General features: G+C 38.5%; 1 protein-coding gene across 8 annotated transcripts in view; it reads left to right on the forward strand.

Annotated features, from left to right (window-relative positions):
* The window catches only part of ABCA4 (ATP binding cassette subfamily A member 4), a 117,113-nt gene that overhangs the window by 19,130 nt on the left and 76,965 nt on the right, over window positions 1–21,018 (forward strand). For 7 of the 8 annotated variants that reach the window (XM_087960656.1, XM_087960655.1, XM_087960659.1 and 4 more), the window contains 6 exons: window positions 1,140–1,337; window positions 9,847–9,936; window positions 10,521–10,761; window positions 12,394–12,533; window positions 13,083–13,199; window positions 14,840–15,037. In XM_087960656.1, the coding sequence (XP_087816782.1) occupies window positions 1,140–1,337; window positions 9,847–9,936; window positions 10,521–10,761; window positions 12,394–12,533; window positions 13,083–13,199; window positions 14,840–15,037 (984 nt within the window). Of the gene's footprint in view, window positions 1–1,139; window positions 1,338–9,846; window positions 9,937–10,520; window positions 10,762–12,393; window positions 12,534–13,082; window positions 13,200–14,839; window positions 15,038–21,018 lie in introns of those variants that run through there. The other variant, XM_087960662.1, reaches the window with a different exon arrangement.

A 21,018-nucleotide genomic window follows, 5' to 3' on the forward strand; every position in this document is an offset into this window, starting at 1 on the left:
TTCTCTCTCTCTCTGTCTCTGTCTCTGTCTGTGTCTCTGTCTCTCTCTCTCTCTGTCTCTCTCTCTCTCTGTCTCTATATATCTATATCTATGTATCTATATATCTACAACTATCTATCTATCTATCTATCTATCTATCTATCTATCTATCTATGATCTATTTATTCAATTTCTATAGCCACCCACCTCAGTCAAAGACTCTGGGCATCTTACAATTTAAAAAAAAAATACAATACTAAAAACATTTTAAAAGAATAAAAACAATGGAAACATCCAAAATAAATATACATAGCAGCAGAGATATTTGGTTAATTAGCAATACAGCTAGGACACTGAGCCCTTAACACATTCAGCACCCCAGACTCAGGAATGTAGCCAGGTTTTATGATCTTAAGAAAGGCTAGCAGGGTTGAGCCATTCTAATCTCCCAAGAGATGTTCCACAAAGCAGGGGCCACTGCAGAAAAAGCCCATCTTCTAGTCCCTGCCAGCCGATACTCTTTGGCTAACAGAATCTACAGCATGGCCAATCTGCTAGATGTGTTTGGACAGACAGAGATTCTTGGAAATGGGCAACCCCTCAGGTAAAATGTTGAACAATGTCTCTTGATTGGACTTCTATCTCCTCTCACCTGCTTGTGCTGCAGTTTGTGACCATATCCCTGCCAACACAATCTTCTCATCTTTCCAAGCTCCCTTTTTATGTATTTTAAAATATTTAGTTAAATTTTTTAAAAATGGGACACTAGCATGTTAAGAGCCTCGGTGGTACAGTGGTTAGAGTGCAGTGCTGCAAACTACTTCTGCTGACAACCAGCTGCCTACAATTTGACATTTCAAATCCCACCAGGCTCAAGGTTGACTCAGCCTTCCATCCTTCTGAGGTGGGTAAAATGAGGACCCGGATAGTTGGGGGCAATAGGCTGACTCTGTGAACTGCTTAGTTCACAACGGCTGTAAAGCACTAAAAAGCAGTATATAAATCTAAGTGCTATTGCTATGTTGCAAAGAACACATTGGCCTCCAATATAACGTGCATTTCCAACAATGCCTCTGCCCTCCACAGAGACTTCCCAAGGCATTCTTAGATGATATCGTAATAAAATAATGGGTGACTAACAATTTGTGCTTTGTCCACAGTTTGCCTTTGGTGTCCCAGACTTGACTTTGAAAGATATAGCTTGCAGCCAGACCTTGCTGAATCGCTTTATTATCTTCCGGAGTCCAAGTAGCTTTCAGGCTGTGCATAGTGCAATGTGTGCCCTTTCCCAGGAGAACTTGCAAAAAATTGAAGACTCTTTATATGCAAATGTGGACTTCTTTAAGCTTTTCCATTTGGTAAGTTCCAGCCAAAGGCTTATCTTTTTACTAGTGAGAATTACAATGGGGTATGGTTCTTTTGTTTATACCAAGTTCAACAAAGTACATTTTTCTTAGGTGACTAAATAAAATCATGATATAGTTATTGTGTGACAGGGTCAGAGGCATAATCAGGAACTATAGAGTCCTGGCAGCTATGCCAGAGAAACCTCAATTGAAGAACAGAGAGAAAAATGAGATTGGAGGACTATATTTTATTCCATCACTCATGAAGAAACAAATGGAATCTACCTACCTTTCAGCCATAAGGGAAAAGGCTTTGGGAGGCACTCATGTTGTGGCACTCATGGCAACTTTTTCTCGTAATATTAATAGTGCACATTTCTCTGAATTTGGATCCTTGCATTGCCAGAGAGGCTATGTAACAGAGGCATATAGCACAGGTGTGGAATCCCAAAGTTTGCTGAAGTTTTAAAAAAATGTTTAGAGAAATATGCTGTCATAACTAAAACACTCCTTAGTTGCATTTGTTGCAAATTCTGTGGTGCAGGGGTCTCCAACCTTGGCAACTTTAAGACTTGTGGACTTCAACTCCCAGAGTTCCTCAGCCAGCTTTGCTGGCTGAGGAACTCTGGGAGTTGAAGTCCACAAGTCTTAAAGTTGCCAAGGTTGGAGACCCCTGCTGTGGTGTATATGTGATTTAATCTTATAAATACAATTTGAACAGCCTGAGCTGCATCTTCATTCACGGTACTTTTTAACCCAATACCCTAATGAGTAGAATAAAGGAAATATTTATTTGCTTCCTTTGTACAGGAAGCTTAAAGGCTTATCTCAATAACAGCATATGTTCCTAAAAGAAGAAGATGATGATGATGATGAATAAGGCAGGGAAAGAAGTGGGACAATCACTACAAAGTCCTCATTGGCACTTTTTTCCCCTTTGTCTGCGCATAGATGAGGGCAGAAGCTTTGCTCAAACAGATATATTGGCTTGCAATGGATGATGGAAGCATCCTAAGAATACCAGGATGAGGGAGTCCAGAGGACTAAATTAGATGCATTGTGATTCACTTGATGCATTAAACTCACTTCTTCCCGTAAAGTGATAGAAGTTTTACTCTAAGGTGTAGTAGAAAGAGATATCAAGCCTTCTTCTTGCATATTTTTCCTTTCCATGCCAATATCTCCAAACTTTCTTCTTCCTTCCAATTTCTATGTTCATAGTGATTTGACTGAGTACCATGTGCATCTAGGATTTCTAATTATTTTAATAAAGGCATGGCTGCCGCCTTCATTTTCAAACCTTCCGGAAATGTCTGACTTCACCTTCTGTATCTGGGTTGGCAAGCAGTTTTGAGAATTGGTCCAACACATTTGGAAGGCATCAAGCTGGAAAGGGCCATGATATAGAATAGCTCAAAGATCATTTAGGATAGAGAAACATAAAAGTTTCTTAAACCTTTCCAGAAAAGAAATGTCTAAAAATCTTCCACTGCAATTCCAGTTTGTACAACATACTAAAGTTTAAATTTGGATCAACAAAATATAATTCCTTAATATTCTTGATCGAAGAAAATAAATTGGTTGATCCCACAACATGCTGAGCCACAAACTATCCATTCACTTTAGTCCAATCTAAGATGTTGTATAAATACAGAGTTGTATAACACTGGTTTGCCTCAAAGAAGGACTTTAATTCTTCAAATTATTGGGGAGAAATAAATTGGATGGATAAAGTATTCTAGATGTTTTTGAGAATGGATTTCATTTGCTTATTCCTGATCTAGTTCCTCTGCCTTTTTGTTTTTTTTTAATTAAAAGAATACTTCTACAGGTTCATGCAGAAAAAGTAGCTACATTCACCACTCTAACTTACACCTAGATCACCCCATAAGTACACCTGATAAATTATTCGTAGCTGATGTGGATTTTCCCCTCCTTTCTTCACAAATCCAGCAAAATAAGTGGAAGGGATATATAAAACATGTTTTAAGAGCTGCTGGACATTAAAAAAAAATAAAAATAAAACACAGGATACAAAGGAAAAAGAAAAGTTGTATCATCGGAACAAATGGATCGATGGATAAGAATTCATGTGGTTTAGGGGTCAAAAAGAGAAGCAATTTATAGTCAGAAGATAATGAGATGTATTGAGGGTGAACTGGAGAATCACTAATACATCTTTTCCTTGAAAAAAAAATTTTTTTTTTAAAATTAAAGATACCAGGAATGAAGGGGGGAAGATTTGGAGCATGAGTCAAATGGTGGATGCTACATGACACATTCATTAGAGAATAAGAGAGTTTTGTCTGGCCGAGAAAAGAAGAGCTGAAGGAGGGAAGGGACCATTCATACTTGTCAGAGTCAGCACATTCTTTAGATTTCTTCCAGGAGGGTACCACAGACTAGTACCAGGAATGGATAATGTGGGCAGAGGCAATAAGCCAGGCTGGCTCTGTCAAGGTGCAATGAAAGAGGAGGAGGAGAAGGGCCTGCAAGAGACCCCCAGCAGTATTCCAGGATATATTTGAATCAGCTTTTGCCTTTAAGTTAACCCTATGATTGGAAACTTTCCAGAGCAAGTCTCACAGTCTCTCTATTCTTCTATTGTATCTGTAGAAAGTTCAGATGAAGTACCCTAAATGCCCCAGGGCACTTTCGGTTGCAGGCCCTTCTACTGTATACAATTGGTGCGAAACACCAGCATGCCTTTTTCCCTAAAGCTGTCAGGTTTTTTTTTGTGTTAGGTTTCTGACAGCTGAAACATTTTTGGTGCAGGAGAAGCCTTCCTTGGCTTTCATGTCAGCTTGCTGTCAGGATGGAATGATGCCCTTAGCGGCACTTAGCTCCTTCAGAGGCCTTTTGACCTGCAACCCAGTTGAGAGTTGCTGCATTTTACAACTTTGCCTTAGGAAACGAAATCTGAATTGAAAAAGGATCATTGCTGAAAGGAGAGAGGGGGGGGGTATCTGTCCATTTGTGAAGGAATTTGTGTGGTTCTCCTGAACACGCTTGAAGAGCAGGTGGCAGGCTTGGCTAGGATGGCCTTTGCAAAGCTCTATGTTGTGGGGTAATTTATCCCTTTCCTAGACTGGGAAGCAGTGCTTAAAGTCATCATGCCTTGTTCACTTCCCTGGTTGGGCTTGACTACTGCAAAGAGCTTTACATGGGGCTGACTTTGAAGAGTATTCACAATCTTCAATTGGTCCAAAATATACTGTTGTTCGGTACATGTCACACCTCTGCTCCATGAGATGTATTGGCTGCCACTCTGCTTCTGGCTTCAGTGTGTGGTGCTGGCACTAAAGCCGTTCATGGATTGGGGCCATGTTACTAGAAAGGATCATCTCTCCCCAACTGTATGTCTATCCTGTTAGATCCAGCAGGACAGGCATGTTCCAGATCCCATCCATTAGAGCAGGGGTGTCAAACTCACGTCATTATGGCGGCATCACATGAGGCATTGGGACTTTTTTCCCCTTCACTAAACCTGGCATGGGCATGGCCAGCGTGTGATGCATCCAGCCTACGGGCCAGGAGTTTGACAGCCCTGCATTAGAGACTGTCATGTCACAGGACCCAGGGAAACAGTCTTTTTTGTTGTGATGGTGCTTGCCCTCTGGCACAGCATTTCCCCAAAGAACAGAATTGTCTGGACACACCGGTGAGATTTGGTAAGGACTTGATTTTGTCATCAAGCCTGGAAGCCTGGGTGTAGCTTCAAACAGTTGCTAAACCACCAGTCATAAGTTGAGGAGTATTGTGATGACCCGGGGCGTGGCACAAAGGCAACACAGTCACATAAGTAAGAAGACTCCCTTTAGTACCTCCAACTTTGCCCCCAGTGTCCAGGTTACCTTCGTCTGGAGAAAAAACTCTCCCAAGAACAGTCTTTAAGTGGACGAAATTCAATCCGAAAGCAAAGTACATACAAACTGTAAATAAAAATCCACACAAACCATGCTGCAGTAATTAACTTGACAGGGCAGGAGAAGGAATTGCAGACTTGAAAGGCCAACAAAACTACACACAGTTGGGAAGACACCAGGAACCAGATAAGCCTTGACAATACCAGATAATTTGCTGTGTGCAACTTCCCTTTTTAAACACTGCGTTCCCAGCTGCAGCTAATGAAAGGAATCAGGGGTCTTTCCTCCCCCGTATGTTGCTCCCTTTTCTGTTCCTCCCTGCATGCCCTAGGATGAAGAGAGGGTGGGCCTGGATCTTCCTCCGAATTCCCCCTCCCTTACTCTACCTCTCCCCTTTTCTGCCCAGCCGGACTTTGCCCTTCCCCAGTTTCTTTCACAGCCAACGGAGCCACACTCCCACTCCCTGTCAGCTGCTCGGCCTCCCTCTCCAAATCAGATTCTGACAGGGGCATGACAACTATCTGTACCTTGTTTTTTTTAGAATCATTAGCTGACCAAAGTCATGTCTTTTGATTTAAGACTTTCATTCTGTCCCAAATTCTTAACAACAAAATGAGTTCTGCATTGGTTTCCTGTCCTTACTGTTCATAATGTAGAGCAGCTGTCCACAAACTAATACCTTCATTAGGTGCATTTGGTTTTCAAACTCTGTTTCCCCGGCCTTCATGGTCAGTGGTTGTATTGACTGACAAAGATTAAAGGGAAGGGAATGTCCAGGAAGTATGTCAAAACTGCATGTAAAAGCCATGAAAAGAAAGAGCTCCATTAGCCTGGAGCTCTTAGTGAGAAGCAGCAAACACGAGGCTTGGAGACTTCCAGTTTATGGCCAAATGACATCCAGGTAGAGATAACCTTCTCTTCTGTGTTGGTTTCCAGATACATTGAACTTCAATGTTTATAACCTGAATAGAAATCTCATATACTGTGTCTGTAATATGAATTTTGCATAAGGATGCTTTAAGACAGTGGTTCCCAACCTTTTGGGCACCAGGGAACAGTTCCATGGAGAAAGGTTTTTCCAAGGACCAGAGGGGTTGTGACTTGTGTTCTGCCTGCATCCTGCAGATGGGGCTTCACTTGTTTGCGTGGCCCAGTTGTTGCATGCTGCGGACCAATGCCAGTCCATGGACTGGCGGTTGGGGACCCCCGCTTTAAGGCTTTTGATTATATTTTATGAAGCAATCATAAGATTAAGATCAAGATACTAAGGAGGAAATTGATGTTAGCTGGAGAATCTGGCTCAAAATAGCAAATGTTTATTGTGGTCTTTTCTTCTTTTCTTATAATATAAAGCATTCGTTTTATCAGTACTTAATAGCACTGTGTGCCACAACGTTCTCTTTTTATCAGTAAAGGCCAGTAAAGGGTGCAACATCCCTTCGTATTTTTGGTTTAATGTCCCATATGGGCAATTTTTAAACTATTTTCACCTCATTTATTAGTGGCAATGCAAACCTAGGCATATGTAACAGATAATTAGAGTTGGAAGGGACCTTATAGGTCATCTAGTCCAACCCCCCACCCAAGCGGGAGACCCTACACCATTGCTGACAAATGGCAGTCCAATGTTTTCTTGAAAGTCTCAAGTGATGGCGCTCCCACAACTTCTGAGGGCAAGCTGTTCCATTGGTTCATTGTTCTCACTGTCAGAAAGTTTCTCCTTATTTCCAGGTTAAATCTCTCCTTGTTCAGTTTCTATCCATTGTTCCTTGTCTGGCCTACAGGCGCTTTAGAAAATAGCTTGACCCCCTCCTCTCTGTGGCAGCCCCTCAAATATTGGAAGACCTCTATCATGTCTCCCCTGGTCTTCTCTTTACTAGACTAGCCAAGCCCAGTTCCTGCAACCTTTCTTCATATGTTTTAGCCTCCAGTCCCCCAATCATCCTGGTTGCTCTTCTCTGCACTTTTTCTAGAGTCTCAACATCTTTTTCATAATGTGGTGACCAAAATTGGACGTAGTACTCTTGGTGTGGTCTTGCTAAGGCTTTATAGGAGCCTATATGGACTCAGAAAGAAGACTCAGCTGATGACACAGGAGGTTGCAGACCTAGAATGGCACATCATTTATTGTATGAGCAGTTTTAATAAATATATATTTATTACGGGTAATCCTTGACTTACAACACTTCATTTAGTGACTGTTCGAAGTTACAGCGACTCTGAAAAAAGTGACACGATCATTTTTCACACTTACGGCCGTTAAGGCATCCCCATGGTCATGTGATCAAAATTCAGACCCCTGGCAACTGACTCACATTTATGACGGTTGCAATGTTGTGTCATCTTGTGATCCCTTTTTGCAACTTTCCAACAAGCCAAGTCAATGGAGAAGCCAGATTGACTTAACAACCCTGTTGCTAACTTATCAACCGCAGCCATTCACTTAACATCTGTGGCAAGAAAGGTCGTAAAATGGGGCAAAATTCACTTAACAAATGTCTCACTTAGCAACAAAAAATGTTGGGCTCAATTGTGGTCGTAAGTCAAGGACTACCTGTGTTTGCCTTTTCTGGGCAAAAGAATGGGAAAACCTCAAGGACTGTTAAAAGTTGAAATGCAAGTCAGATGAAGAATCCGATCCAGCCTGATCTAGATTCTAAAAGGATGGCTAAATATTTTAACTAATCCAAATCACTGATGGAAAGTTGTGGTAGCACAAGGAAATAAACAGAGAGCAATGCAGTGTGGCTTAGATTAATTCTTAAAATCCCTTGTTTGCCTTGTAAAATTACTCAGATTACAATTTCCTTGTTTCACTGGACTTTCTCATATAAGTGATAGACAGACCATGAACAAGAAAGGCCTGTCCTGTAATCTGCGGTATGTGTTATCCCACTGAGTGAAGTTTTCTGAAATAATTTCGACAAGCCAGAAGGATGATACCTAAAAGGTAAAGGGAGTGAATCATCTTCATACTTGAATTATATGTTTCCCACAGTCTGAAGCGCAGCCCATGCATTCCAACTTGTCTTGTACACTTCAGTTCACCACCCAGGAAAGAAAACTGCATTCTTTCAGAGTTCTACAAATGCTTGGTCATCAGCAAAGTTGTTTCAAGCCCTTTGTGTTACACCAACAACATTATTGCTTTACATAAAAAGGATGACTGTGTGAGTGGATTGTGTAAAGAAGTATACTGTTGTGGTTTATGGTGTCAACAAACGTTGAGAGTACCATGTCACGGAATATTACCTGAAGCATTGTATGCTTTTAGGTGTCATATATTTTTCTAACGATGACTTAGAAAATACTACTCATGAAAAGCTACCGTGTTTCTCATATAATAAGGCCGGGTCTTATTTTTTTTTGAGCCCCGAAAAAATGGCTAGGCCGTCTTTTCGGGGTGACTTAATTCCCCCCTTGCATCTTCGGGTGGGCAAGCAGTGATGGCTTGGATGTTGACCTCGGCGTTGGTGGGGCACTTCATATTGGGGTCAACGCAGGCAGCACCATATTTGGGTGTGCAACAAAAGTACTTCCTAACGGCAAGCCCCCACCATTCCCCCCATTTCACATGTTTTAATATAGGCCTTAATTTGGGAGGAGGGGCTTAATTTCATTTCATGCCTATAAAACATGCTAGGACTTCCTATTGGGGAGGCCATATTGTTGGAGAAACAGGGTATGATATCACATGCTCACCTTAAATAGGATAACTTATTCCCAGGGATTCTATGTTTGGAACTGGGAGACCGGTCTGATTAGTCCAGAAGGAATATATTGAAAGAGCCCTCAAGGTCTTTTCTTACATGCATAAGATAACCTGGTCCAGATTTTTCATTCAAGCAGCCCTGTTAGCTTTAAGCTACTAACCCAAGATGGCTTTATTTTTCTCTAATCCAAGATTTGGTTCTGTCTAAACCACCCAAAGACCATTAAGATTTCAGGGTATGTCCTACAACATGAACAATATAGCAACTCATCAAAATATTATCTTCTGGGGTAAGCAATGTTATGCAAGGGTAGCAAAGGAAAAATAAAAAGCATGCCCCTAAAATTAAAGGCCTGAAAGAACAGGAGGGGGAAAGGAAACAGTTAAATCTAATTCACATTGAGTCATACTGAGTTATCTCAGTATATTGCCTTTTGTTTTTAGTCCTCTCAACTCCCTTTTCCTAAGGATCTCATCAACCTCATTCAATGAGGCCTTTCTTGATCTTCACCTTCCCTTTGACCTATTCATTCTTCCTTTGTTATATGCAATGCGATCAACATTTATTCTCTGTATGAAACCTCAGTGACCTTCCCTAGTACTGGTTACACACTTTGTATTCAACCAACATCCATTTATTACCCACTCATCCTTGATTACGTCTCTTCTTATATCATCACAAACACTTCTTAGAAATACTTCGTCAACATGAACTTATATTTCCTCTGAAATATAATACCCAATACTCCATACAACAAAGATGATAGATGCATACCTTTATACCCAGCTATTTTTGATACTATTGCCGTTACTGTATTTGAACTGGTTTTACAATCCCATCACTCCAAAGCTGGAGTCTTTAGACTTGGGAGCAAACATCCATGGTCTATCGTGAGTGAAGTTCTATTAATGACTCACCAGCATATCTGTCTTCCCATTGCAGCTTCCCACTGTTTGGGACAATAATGCACAAGGTGCTGACCTAGCGCTCTGGAGACGAATATTTTCTAATATATCTCAAGCAGTACAAAAGGTAAGTGAGCATGGTTTTAAAATTTAAATATTGTAGTTCAATTTCTCTAAAAGGTATCTGGTTGGAGGCGATGATTGTGTTGGGTACAATCTGGTCATTAGAGTAAATGGGCTTATTCAAGACCAATGTAGAAGCTACATGTTACCCAGGTCTGGCCACGCTATTCTGGCCCCGGAGACAGAAATTTTCCTAAGATTAAAATGACTAAAATAACAAACAGTGTGGCAATGCTTGTGTTTTCTTCTAATGATACCGTTATCGGCTACTTTATGTTATGCTGGCAAAATCTTCTAACTCTCCCCACCCACCCATTGAGGCAATTAAAAACCTATCTCATTGCTAATTTTTGGCACAACAATAATTAATAATTAATTATAGAAAACACAGTCAGATGCTTTTGCCTAATGGTAGAACCAGTTAAAATGGAGCACCATAAGAATACCATGTTTATTTATTTTCTTTTTAGCCTCTGACCAAGAAGGGGGCAGATTTCCTTATCTATATTTACAGTAGCGTTCTTTGATCCACAGAGGCTGCAGTGGTTCTTCATTTAAAAATCATTAAGATGCCTTTTTTTGTGCCAGTTAATTCACAGGCCAAGCACTCGGGTGCTTTTGTCAACACTCCAGCCACTTCTTCAAGAGGAAGAGCCAGCATCTTTACCACAGTTGCTGAGTATTTTATCCAACCTGTTCTGTGGTTACCCAGAGGGTGGTGGATCCAGAATACTATCTTTAAACTGGTATGAAGATAATAATTACAAGGCCTTCCTTGGAATTGATGCTAAAGAAAAGGAATCCGTTTATTTTTATGACAACTCAACCAGTAAGTCTCCCATTTGGATTGTGACTTCATGTGAGATTGATGGATTGGCCTAGCCCTAGACAGTAATAGTGTCCCTACCCTATTAGCCATTTAGACTGTTTGGCCTGAACAATTAGTGTTTCATCTGAGTTAAGGCAAAAAGCAGCTGCAACCATTAAGATAGGGATCTGACAGCTGTGTATCTTTGCTGGTAGTGCAAAGGTGCTGTCTTCTCTGAGACTGGTAGTTTGAGAACCACCAGGTGCTTCAAAGAGAGCTACCAAAGACTCAGATGTGGGCAGTGGTAGAACTTCCAGCCATTAAAAAAGATTTCTGTAGAACTGGCAAAATGGTTCTTGCAGAAAATTCTTTTGTTAAAAAATGCTTGATCTAAAAAGCTCACGCCTATGTTTAAATAACTGGGAATGGAATTCCTAAGCTACTGAATTATTTGTAAAAATAATAAAGGTGAGATACAAAAAAACCCCAAATGCTATTTGTCATTATATTAAGTGCTATTTAATGAGAATGGTCTGCTTGGTTTGCTTTCACTGAACTTCCTCTGTTTATTCAGTATTGTATGAAATGTAGATGGCCTTTACATATGAACTTATAAATAAGTTGCATTAAATGGCATCTTTTGCATTTGATGTTAGCAGCAATTTATGTGATTTTATTATTTTTCAATAACCTTCACAATTATGAGCAATTCAGGAATAACTTATTTTTGTATAATCAGCAAACTAGCTAGTTGTCTTAAATTCTTTCTGTTCTCAGGGTCTTGATCTGTAAAGAATTTGAGCAAATAGGATTGATCCAATAGTAAGGTGAAGTTTTTAATGAATATTTGAAGATAGAATTTGAGGTATCCCAAAGTTATTGTGAGGGCCAGTTTTTTACAGAAACGTATACAGGTCTATAGGAATGAACAAAAAGCTTTTGCTTTTGTGGGTGTGTCACATGTATATGAGCTGGAGACTCCAAAGCTAATCATGAAAAACATTTGTCATATGATATTATGCTTCACATTATTTCTGTATAAGAACACATTTTATTATAATGAAGTCCAGTCTGTCTTGAAATGCAGAATGTTTTGATTACAGAAATGTATGATGTGTGATTATTCTATTTTTGTTTTAATGCTATGTAAATATTAAAGTTTTTATTCACTTCATTGACAGAACTCTCTTTTAAAGTTTGCACAAATAAAAAAAAACCTAGGAAAAAGTAACCAACATATTTTCCCTTCATTTCTCTCTCTTACTTTAAAAACAAAACAAAAATAGCCCTGGCCATGGCCAATTTGAGTTTACTATTCCAGCTTTCAAGATTTCAAGAGTTAGATATAAAAGAACAGAAAAAAAGCGAGAGGGAAGAAAAACGTGTCTGCTGTACAGTGCTCTCAATAAATGTAGTATTCCTCTTCCCCAACTTTTATTCTTGTTTTTGTAACCAGGAACATGGCAGATATACAAATACAGAACAAGTTGTTCTGCTCAGTCTGTTCAGTCCCTAGGGAGTGTGATTTTCTTTTAGTAATATGAAAAGATTCTTTCAGGAGAATAGACTCTGCGGGATGCATTAAATAATGAGAGTAGCTCAGTATTATATAATGTAAGTTGTGTTTTTTTCCCCCTTATCCTCTTCTAACAGCACTCTTTTGTAATCAGCTGATACAAACCATGGAATCAAACACTTTAACCAAAGTAATTTGGATAACTATGAAACCATTGCTGATGGGGAAAATCCTCTTTGCTCCTGATTCACCTGCGGTACAGAAGATACTGAAGAATGTAAGAGTTTTTCCCCCTTCCTTCATCCTTTTCTAATTATTTCTATGGACATTATTTTTGTGTTTGTTTGTTTATATTTCAGGTTTCTAGACTGCCCATCTCCCTCCCATCTTAAAGTAATTTAGTAGAAAGATCTATTGAACTAAGCAATTAAGTTATTATCACCAAAATACATTTCATTGTCAAAGCATTTTCTACTACTGCTTGCTTTAAACACACACAGAGAGGGAGGGAGAGGGGAAGGAAGAGAGAGAGAGGAGGAGGAAGGAAGGAGGGAGAGAGAGAGAGAGAGAGAGAGAGAGAGAGAGAGAGATATGAATAGTTAGGGGTGTAAAGAAAACACATTTTCCTTCCTAATTCTTCCTAATTCAGTGGCTCATAATGTTCAGATAATTTCAGGAGAAATTTCAAAGAATACTTACTGACTTGTACTTCCAAACATGGGAAGCTGTAGAGGACTCATCTCATTTCAAAGAATCTCACTTTTGTTTACAAGATTGATTTGCGAAATATTCCTTTTCCTCATTCAATATATTTTAAATTCTTCAGGCAAATTCCACATTTGAACAACTTGAGCGCTTGACATTCTTGACTAAAGCATGGAAAGAAATGGGACCTCAACTGTGGAATTTTTTCAATGACGGTGTACAGATGAACATGATCCGAGTGAGTAGATACTTTGCTTAGCCTGGAAAGGCAACTAAAGTACAATAATTCAGCATGGATTATTAAAGTTGAAAAAAAACTTTTGAGAACAAATGCATCTAAGGATCTATAAACATTGGTCCATGTGCTCTCCAGATTGATCACTTCTCATTAAATGCTCACTGAAAAGATGTAGCAGATTTGTTCTCTGTTATTCTAGAGTAGTGTTTGTCAACCTTGACAACTTTAAGATCGATGGATTTCAAGTGCCAGAATTCCCCAGCCAGCCATGGGGTAGGAGTTGAAAGCCATGCATCTTAAAACTGATTGAGAAACACTGCTGCAGATAACAAGTCTAGAATTTATTGTAGGTTAAAAATTGAAGAGATCAGAAGTCACCTTTGGAAGAAGGATGGATTGTTCCTTCTGCATTCTGGATTGCGAATTCTGGACTAAACAGGAACGTTCTACCTTATTTTCAACTTTCTGCTTCCATGATGCATCCCTGGAATCAAAAGGGGGTTAGTGTAGCCATGGTGTCTTCAATTCAGTTGATATTAGAACTGGAAAGATTAGCAATATTACTAGATTTTGAAATACTTGTTCTCTGTAAACATATTTTAGTAATACAAAGATTCTAAACAGGTGGTTGTATAATAGTTCACTTCACACTCATTCATTTCATGGAAGATTATTTCATATGACCAAGACTTTCCTTCCTGAATATACTGAGTGGAATGAATTGCTGCACTAGTAGAAATTACTAGATTGTTTTGAGGTGTTTTTTTTTTGCAATAACTTATGTACCAGTTGGCAAATGGGCAAGTCTATTTTATTTTTTCCTAAGTTTGAAAATCATTTGAAATCCAGGAACCAAGAAAGTCCAAACTGCATGCATGGAAAATCTTCACTAAAAAAAATAATCCAGTACAAGTACCAAGTGAAGGTCTCTCTGTGTGAATATTAATAAAATGCAAATAGTCTTCTTTTTCAGTCTAGGCATTTATCAGGATGTACAGTACCTACCAAATTTCTAGAGTAACCTTCCAAAATTGGGGCTGTCCAATTCTGAATTTGCACTATCTCAGTCAGCAAAAGTAGCTAAGGACAAGATTTCTAACCCACATGGTGAAAAAAGCACCCAGAGAGGTATAAATTAAAATCTAAAATGCTGGTCTTTAAAACAAAAACATGTATTTTTTTCTAAAAGAGCTTCTGTTCTTAATGATTGATTTTTATTGACCATACTTGATAATTTAGAGTTGTTGCAATTCCAGTTCCAGGACCGAAACAAAATTCTATTAATGCCACTTTACTGTTGCCATTCATCTTAATCCATGAAGGGTGGGACTAAGCAAGTAGCCAGCAGGGAGATCTTTACTGCTTCCTTTAGCAATAAATGTGCTACCCTGTGTTTAATTGCTCTGAAACTAGAAGTCCTACTGGGAGGGGAACTGGCTTTGAGGCACAGCATTTAAAGTGGGCAACCAGCAGGTGTGTAAGGGGTCAAACATTTCCCTGGAAATGCCATTTACTCCTGATGTTATGTTTACATAATAAGTAAAATCTGGAAAAGGTGCTATTCATCTTCCAATTAAAAGCAATCAATGCGCTTTCACAGCTGGATTGTGAAATTAAAGCTGATATTTTTTTACCTACAGGACACTTTGCAAAATCCTACTGTGAAAAGTTTCTTAAATGAACAATTTGGTGATGAAGGTCTAACTGTGGAAGATGCTATCAATTTTCTCTATAACGGACCCCCAGAGAAAAGAAAGGATGGTATGAGGAACTTTGATTGGAGGAATATTTTCAGTATGGCCAATCAGACTTTTTATATGGCTTACCAATACCTGGAGGTAGACATTTTTTCTGATTTATTATTCTCAGAGCCTTTATCTGATTGCGGAATGTATAGCAAGTAATTTTTGTCCAGATTCTCTTAAAGTAAACTGCAACTACTAGTTCTGTTACTAGTTACTGCTGTTCAGGTAATCTTCAAAGTATAGCCCTCTCTTATCCAGGCACCACATTTATAGATTTCAGTTCCCAGAATTCCCATTAATGACTCATTCTGGCTGGACAATTCTGGGAATTGAAATCCACTAATGTGGAAAATGTTCAGACTGGGGCAAATTATCTTAGATCAGTGTTTTTCAGATTTTAAGATGTGTTGACTTGAGCTCTCCAAACTCCCCAGTCAACATACAATAGAGGATTGTATTAATGCCAATATCTTTATTTATAATTTTAGAGCAGACTGCCTTCATCATGAAAACAATGGTTACAATTGAATAATTAATTTAAAAATGAATATTGAATCAGCGGTTTGCCATTTTTCAGGCATTATGCACTACTTTAATCAAATTCAAGTTGCAGTGGGGTTTTTTCCCTGCCATATGTTTTTCTTTGGAAAAGGTTTTTCCAGGTTTCGAGGCCATATATATAAAAAGCAATTTAGATCTCCAACCGCACAGGTGGGAGTAAAGAGAAGTAAAGGAGAAGTAAAGAGTTCAGATGACCTCATTACAAATACATCTTGTCTAGGAGCATGGTTTAGATTTAAAAAATATGATGCCCGTGTCATTTGAGTGGGAGGGCTCAGGAAACTGAACTAAATCTTAATTCCAGAATGACTCGCTACCCTGAGAATATCCTCTCATAACATTTTGGAACGGTGCCATTTTATACTTCAGTTGAAGAGGTACAAAATGTGATGAAGGAATCACAATAGTCTTTCAGATAAATATTTACATTTGGCTGTGCTTGGATTTGCAGAGTGATGTTATGTATTTGGCAAAAGGATAGCACAAACATGAACCTTTTGGCTAAGGGCAGGATGATTGCTCATTGAAACAATGGGTCAATTACTTCCCTGGGGCTTGAAAAAGCAGTTGGACAAGCATCAGTGATGACTCGGCATCTTTTGAACTGGGGTCTCTAGGTGAGGCAGACTTCAGAGGTCTAATTAGAGAAAAGTGAGCAGTTGTTTGTAAATGGTCAGTTTGGTAATGCTAACACTTGCATTTTATATTATTTTATCAAATATCTCAACTGTACTAGTGGCAATGCACTAGTGTTGAGCCACTGCCTTTTAATACATACATAACACATATGCTGTAAACATGGAATTCTGTACTGTTGAGGAATAATAAAACTCAGATCTTTGGATTTTTATGTATGTATGTATGTATGTATGTATACACACAGACACAAACACAGACACACACACACCTGTAATAATAAATAATATTCATTTAATTTGAACCTGGATTTTCTACCAAGTGTATATAAAGTGAGTGCTTGAGAGTACTGAATTGACTCCACGGATTTTTTAGGGGCGGGGCAGGAGGAGGCATATTAGCATTAAATGTGTGGTGTAAGAAAAAAAACAAGGTAGGTTACCTTGATAATAAAATACTAAAGCTTTCTGGTTTCAGTATCAAGATTAGAACTTTCCCTGTTTTATACCTTTTATATCTTGCTTAGAAAACTTACCTGGAGGATATTTTCGCTACAGAACAAAACCAGCTTAGGGATACATGTTTTTTTCCCCATAAAACAAACCTTCAAGGAATTGAGATAAGCAACCTTTCGCCTTAATTTTCTAGTCTAGACTACTGAATGCGAAAAGAAAAAGCATCATTTAGTGACAAAATCATGTAAGTTTGACCTTTAGCTCTAATAATTAGATATCTTCAGGTACCTTCAAGACTGTCTTCCACATACAGTAAGTTCAGAAGGTAAGCATAGATGGATTTGGGAATACTGCCTTGCTATGGAATGGGAATGCTAGGGTTGTAAGCTAGACTGGGAAGCTTAAAAAAACCCTAGAAGACAACAATGGGAGAAATCACTTCTATACATCTGAGAAAACTGCAGAGTTGTATCTATGAAGCCAACAGAAAAAGCAAGGTCACCTTAAGGGCATCTTTACTTTTGTTACAGGTAGCATATTCTTGATTTAAATACATTTCTCTTATTGCATCCATGACAAAAATCATACAGTTCTTACTTGACATGCTATTTAAAATGCCAGAGTTTATTTTGATATATCATCAGCAACCTGATCCTCTTGCAGACCTCCCCTCTTCTCTCTTTTACTAGAATAGATAACAGTTCTTCAGATGACACGGCTAAACAAAGGAGACTTTACATTTCAGAGAAATCTGTCTCTTAAATAACAAGTTGCCTGTGAGGACTTTGATGTACATAATTATTGGTTGTTGGCCTGCAAGAGGCCATCAAGCTGATAAGATCAAACAAACTAGCTTTGTGGCATTTAGTGAAGTGAAGTAATTAAATACATTTCTTCCCAGTCAGTTTAGAAACAAAATGTCATCTCCTTACAATAGCTGCCAACATTGAGAATCTGATAAACATTCCTTCATTTTGGAGTTAGGAAGCACAAGATACATACAGATATTTGGTGACTTCATCGTTTCCCCAGTTCCCTGCTCTGGCACTTAACCTTCTCTCTATACCAAAATAGGAATACATTGGAGCTTGGTTAAATATTATGTCACTCATGAAGTCTGCTGCCCTAACTTTCAGCAAAGTACATAGTGCTTGTGTCAGGAGACAGATGCTGACAGGAGACTTTGGCCAGGTCTGATAGCAAGGTCGAAGAAGCAGATAGTGTTAAAAGATGGGATCAAAGCAACAACGTCTGATAAAGTAGTCTTGAGTTACGACCACAATTGGGTCCAACATTTCCATTGCTAAGCAGGACAGTCATTGCATGAGTTTTGTCACATTTTACATCATTCTTGCCACAGTTACACGAATCAGCGCAGTTATTAAGTTAGTAACATGGTTGTTAAGTGAATTTGGCTTCCCCATTGACTTTGCTTGTCAGAAGGTCGCAAAAGGGTGATCACATCGCCCTAGGACACTGCAACTATCTTAAATATAAATCAGTTGCCAAGAGTCTGAATTTTGACCATGGGGATGCTACAATGGTTGTAAGTGTGAAAAACAGCCATAATCTTTAGTGCTGTTATAACTTTGAATGGTCATCAAATGAAATGTTGTAAGCTCAATGCAGTTCAGTCCCAATTCTGATTTCCACACATGCATATTTAAATTAATTATGCAATCTCAATCTTCATTTTCATCCATCAATGCCTTTTTATTTCCCATGCCTTTCATGAGTGGCGGGATTTCAGAGTTGAGCAGAATTATTGTCAATTATTCCCACATAGGTTGGAAGATAAAGGAATACAGAATTACAGGTAGTCCTCCACTTACAACAGTTTGTTTAGTGATGAAAGTTACAACAGCACAGAAACAAGTGATTCATGACCGTTTTTCACATTTACAACTATTGCAGTATCCCCATGGTCACGTGATTCAAATTCAGATACTTGGTAACTGACTCATATTTATGACAGTTACAGTGTCTCAGGGGTCATGCGATCATCTTTTGCCGCCTTCTTGTATCTTATGAATGTATTTTGTTTTTTCTTTATGTACACTGAGAGCTTATGCACCAAAAACAAATTCCTTGTGTGTCCAGTCACACTTGACCAATAAAGAATTCTATTCTATTCTATTCTATTCTATTCTATTCTATTCTATTCTATTCTATTCCATTCCATTCCATTCCATTTCATTCCATTCCATTCCAATAAGCACAGTCAATGGGGAAGACAGATTCATTTAACAACTGTGTTACTAAACAACTACAGTGATACACTTAACAAATGTGGCAAGAAATGTCATAAAATGGGACAAAATTCACTTCACAAATGTCTCACCTAGCAACAAAAAATGTTGGGCTCAGTTGTGGTCATAAGTTGAGGATTACCTGTATACCAATTTCAGTCAGGTAACTTTAATGCTAGTCTAAGGTAAATGAAGAATTTTGAAAGAGGAATTTGCCAATTCTCATTTATGGTGTGCAAATTAAGATATGATCTCTTAAGATAATTGGATTTGACCTTCTTCGTAGGTCAGCTATCATCTCTTGATTGCTTATGTCTATTCTCTTCCATTCCTTCCTCTTCTTGTTCTTAATTGTTTTAGGTTTGATTTCCCTATATTTTAAACTTTGTTTTATTGGTCTGTAAACTGTAAACAAAGAAGAAAAAGGGTTTCCCAGTCTGCTCTCACAATTGTGTACCCATTGCTGTGTGTGCAGTGTTCTTTCTCCCTGCTGTTTATGGCCATCACTTTCCCCTCCTTTGAGCTAATTTTGTTTTGCTCTCCCAGGCTTATTTTCCAGGTGATAGGTTCACATTAGCTTTCCACCTACCCACCACCCTCATTTATTGTGATGGTTTCAACTTTGTTTTTCTTTGGGGGTTGTTATCTGGCTGGCGAGACACTTCTTTATTGACTGATCTTCCAGAGACAATTGCTCCATTCAGCCTCTGCACTAAAGGACGGTAGTTATTATAAACCTCAGAAGTGGAATATGCTTATGACAGCTTTTGGTCTCTCCTCTTTCAATTACAATTTTATAATGCATTTTAACCCGAGAATGGGATTAGGGAAAGTCTGAGAAAATAAATCTGATCTATCTCAGCTCTGCTTCTGTTAAGTAAGTCTGGTCTGGCAAGTTTCTACACCATTTGGCTAACTGAAAGAAGCAAACTCACATTTAATACAGAATCTTATCAACTGTATACTGCATTTCAAAATTCAGACAACTGCATAGTTTCTTCTGGAGATGATTGTGTTCCAATTTATATATTAATTCGGGAAGTTATCAAAATAGAATCAACAAATTCTGTGCATCTGTGGATTTAAAGCATTAGAGGTATTAAATGATTTAGCATACATGCTTTGTTTCCCAGCCAAAGTATTAAATATTTTTCCTCTGAATTAATAATTTTCTTGAAAAAAAATCTTTTCATCATACTCTTATTATACAGAAACACTGTACATTTATTTCAAAGCTATAGCAAAGTGAAAAGTTAAAAATAAAGCCTGGAAGAAAGCAATGGCTGTAGCAAATCACTTCTACGTTGTGGTAAAAAAAATGTGGAAGTAGCCATGTCATCATCAACAGTCAAACTGAGCTGGAATGAATTCTTAACTTTCTTATGCCCCTCAACAACTAGAAAGCCTTCCCAGTTATTGTTTTTTTTTTAATTTTACCTTTTTATTGTCCAAAGAAACATTTGAAAGAAATTTGGCAATTATCTACTCCAATCCATGCCCCATGCAAGAATCCATTGCTGTAACAACTATTTCAAAGAGATTTCTTTTTTGCACTTGGTGCCAAGAAGGAACATGGAATAGAAACTCCTGTATGGGATCAGAGGTTGCTCTGTATAAATACTGTAATGTTTTAACATCATTGTAGAAGGAAACTATGGCAATAAACCTACTGATCATCCCACTAATCAGCGGAATTGATTCTGTTAATTGAATGGATAGACCGGTTATTGTCCGACTCGCTCACTGCTCATGTATATTGGTTCTGAAGCCTTATAGTCAGGGCAAAAGGACAGTCAACCTGGATAGAAAGAATAATAGTCCACCCAGATTATGCAAATTTCAAATTATTTTCATTATATTATACTGATCCGAATGCAAATCTCAGCTTAACACCTCCTATTTTACAAAATCCACCACTTCGGCTTTATTCACATGCATTGTTGATATGTAGACTGATCAATTTTGACCAAAGTTCTGCAGACTTTGGCAGGAACAGGTTTCTCTGTTATTTGTTATTTATTCGTTAAATTTGTACGCTGCCCATTTCTCTACTAAGCAACAGCACAGATTGTCCTTGAATTACAACAGGTCATTTAGTGATCGCTCACAGTTTCAACAGCCCTGAAAAAAGTGACTTATGATCATTTTTCACATGACAGCATCTCCATGGTCA

The sequence above is a fragment of the Notechis scutatus genome, chromosome 3, assembly GCF_049901735.1.
Source record: "Notechis scutatus isolate UNSWTSFEM ecotype Mainland chromosome 3, rNotScu1.2, whole genome shotgun sequence".
Classification (NCBI taxonomy): domain Eukaryota; kingdom Metazoa; phylum Chordata; class Lepidosauria; order Squamata; family Elapidae; genus Notechis; species Notechis scutatus.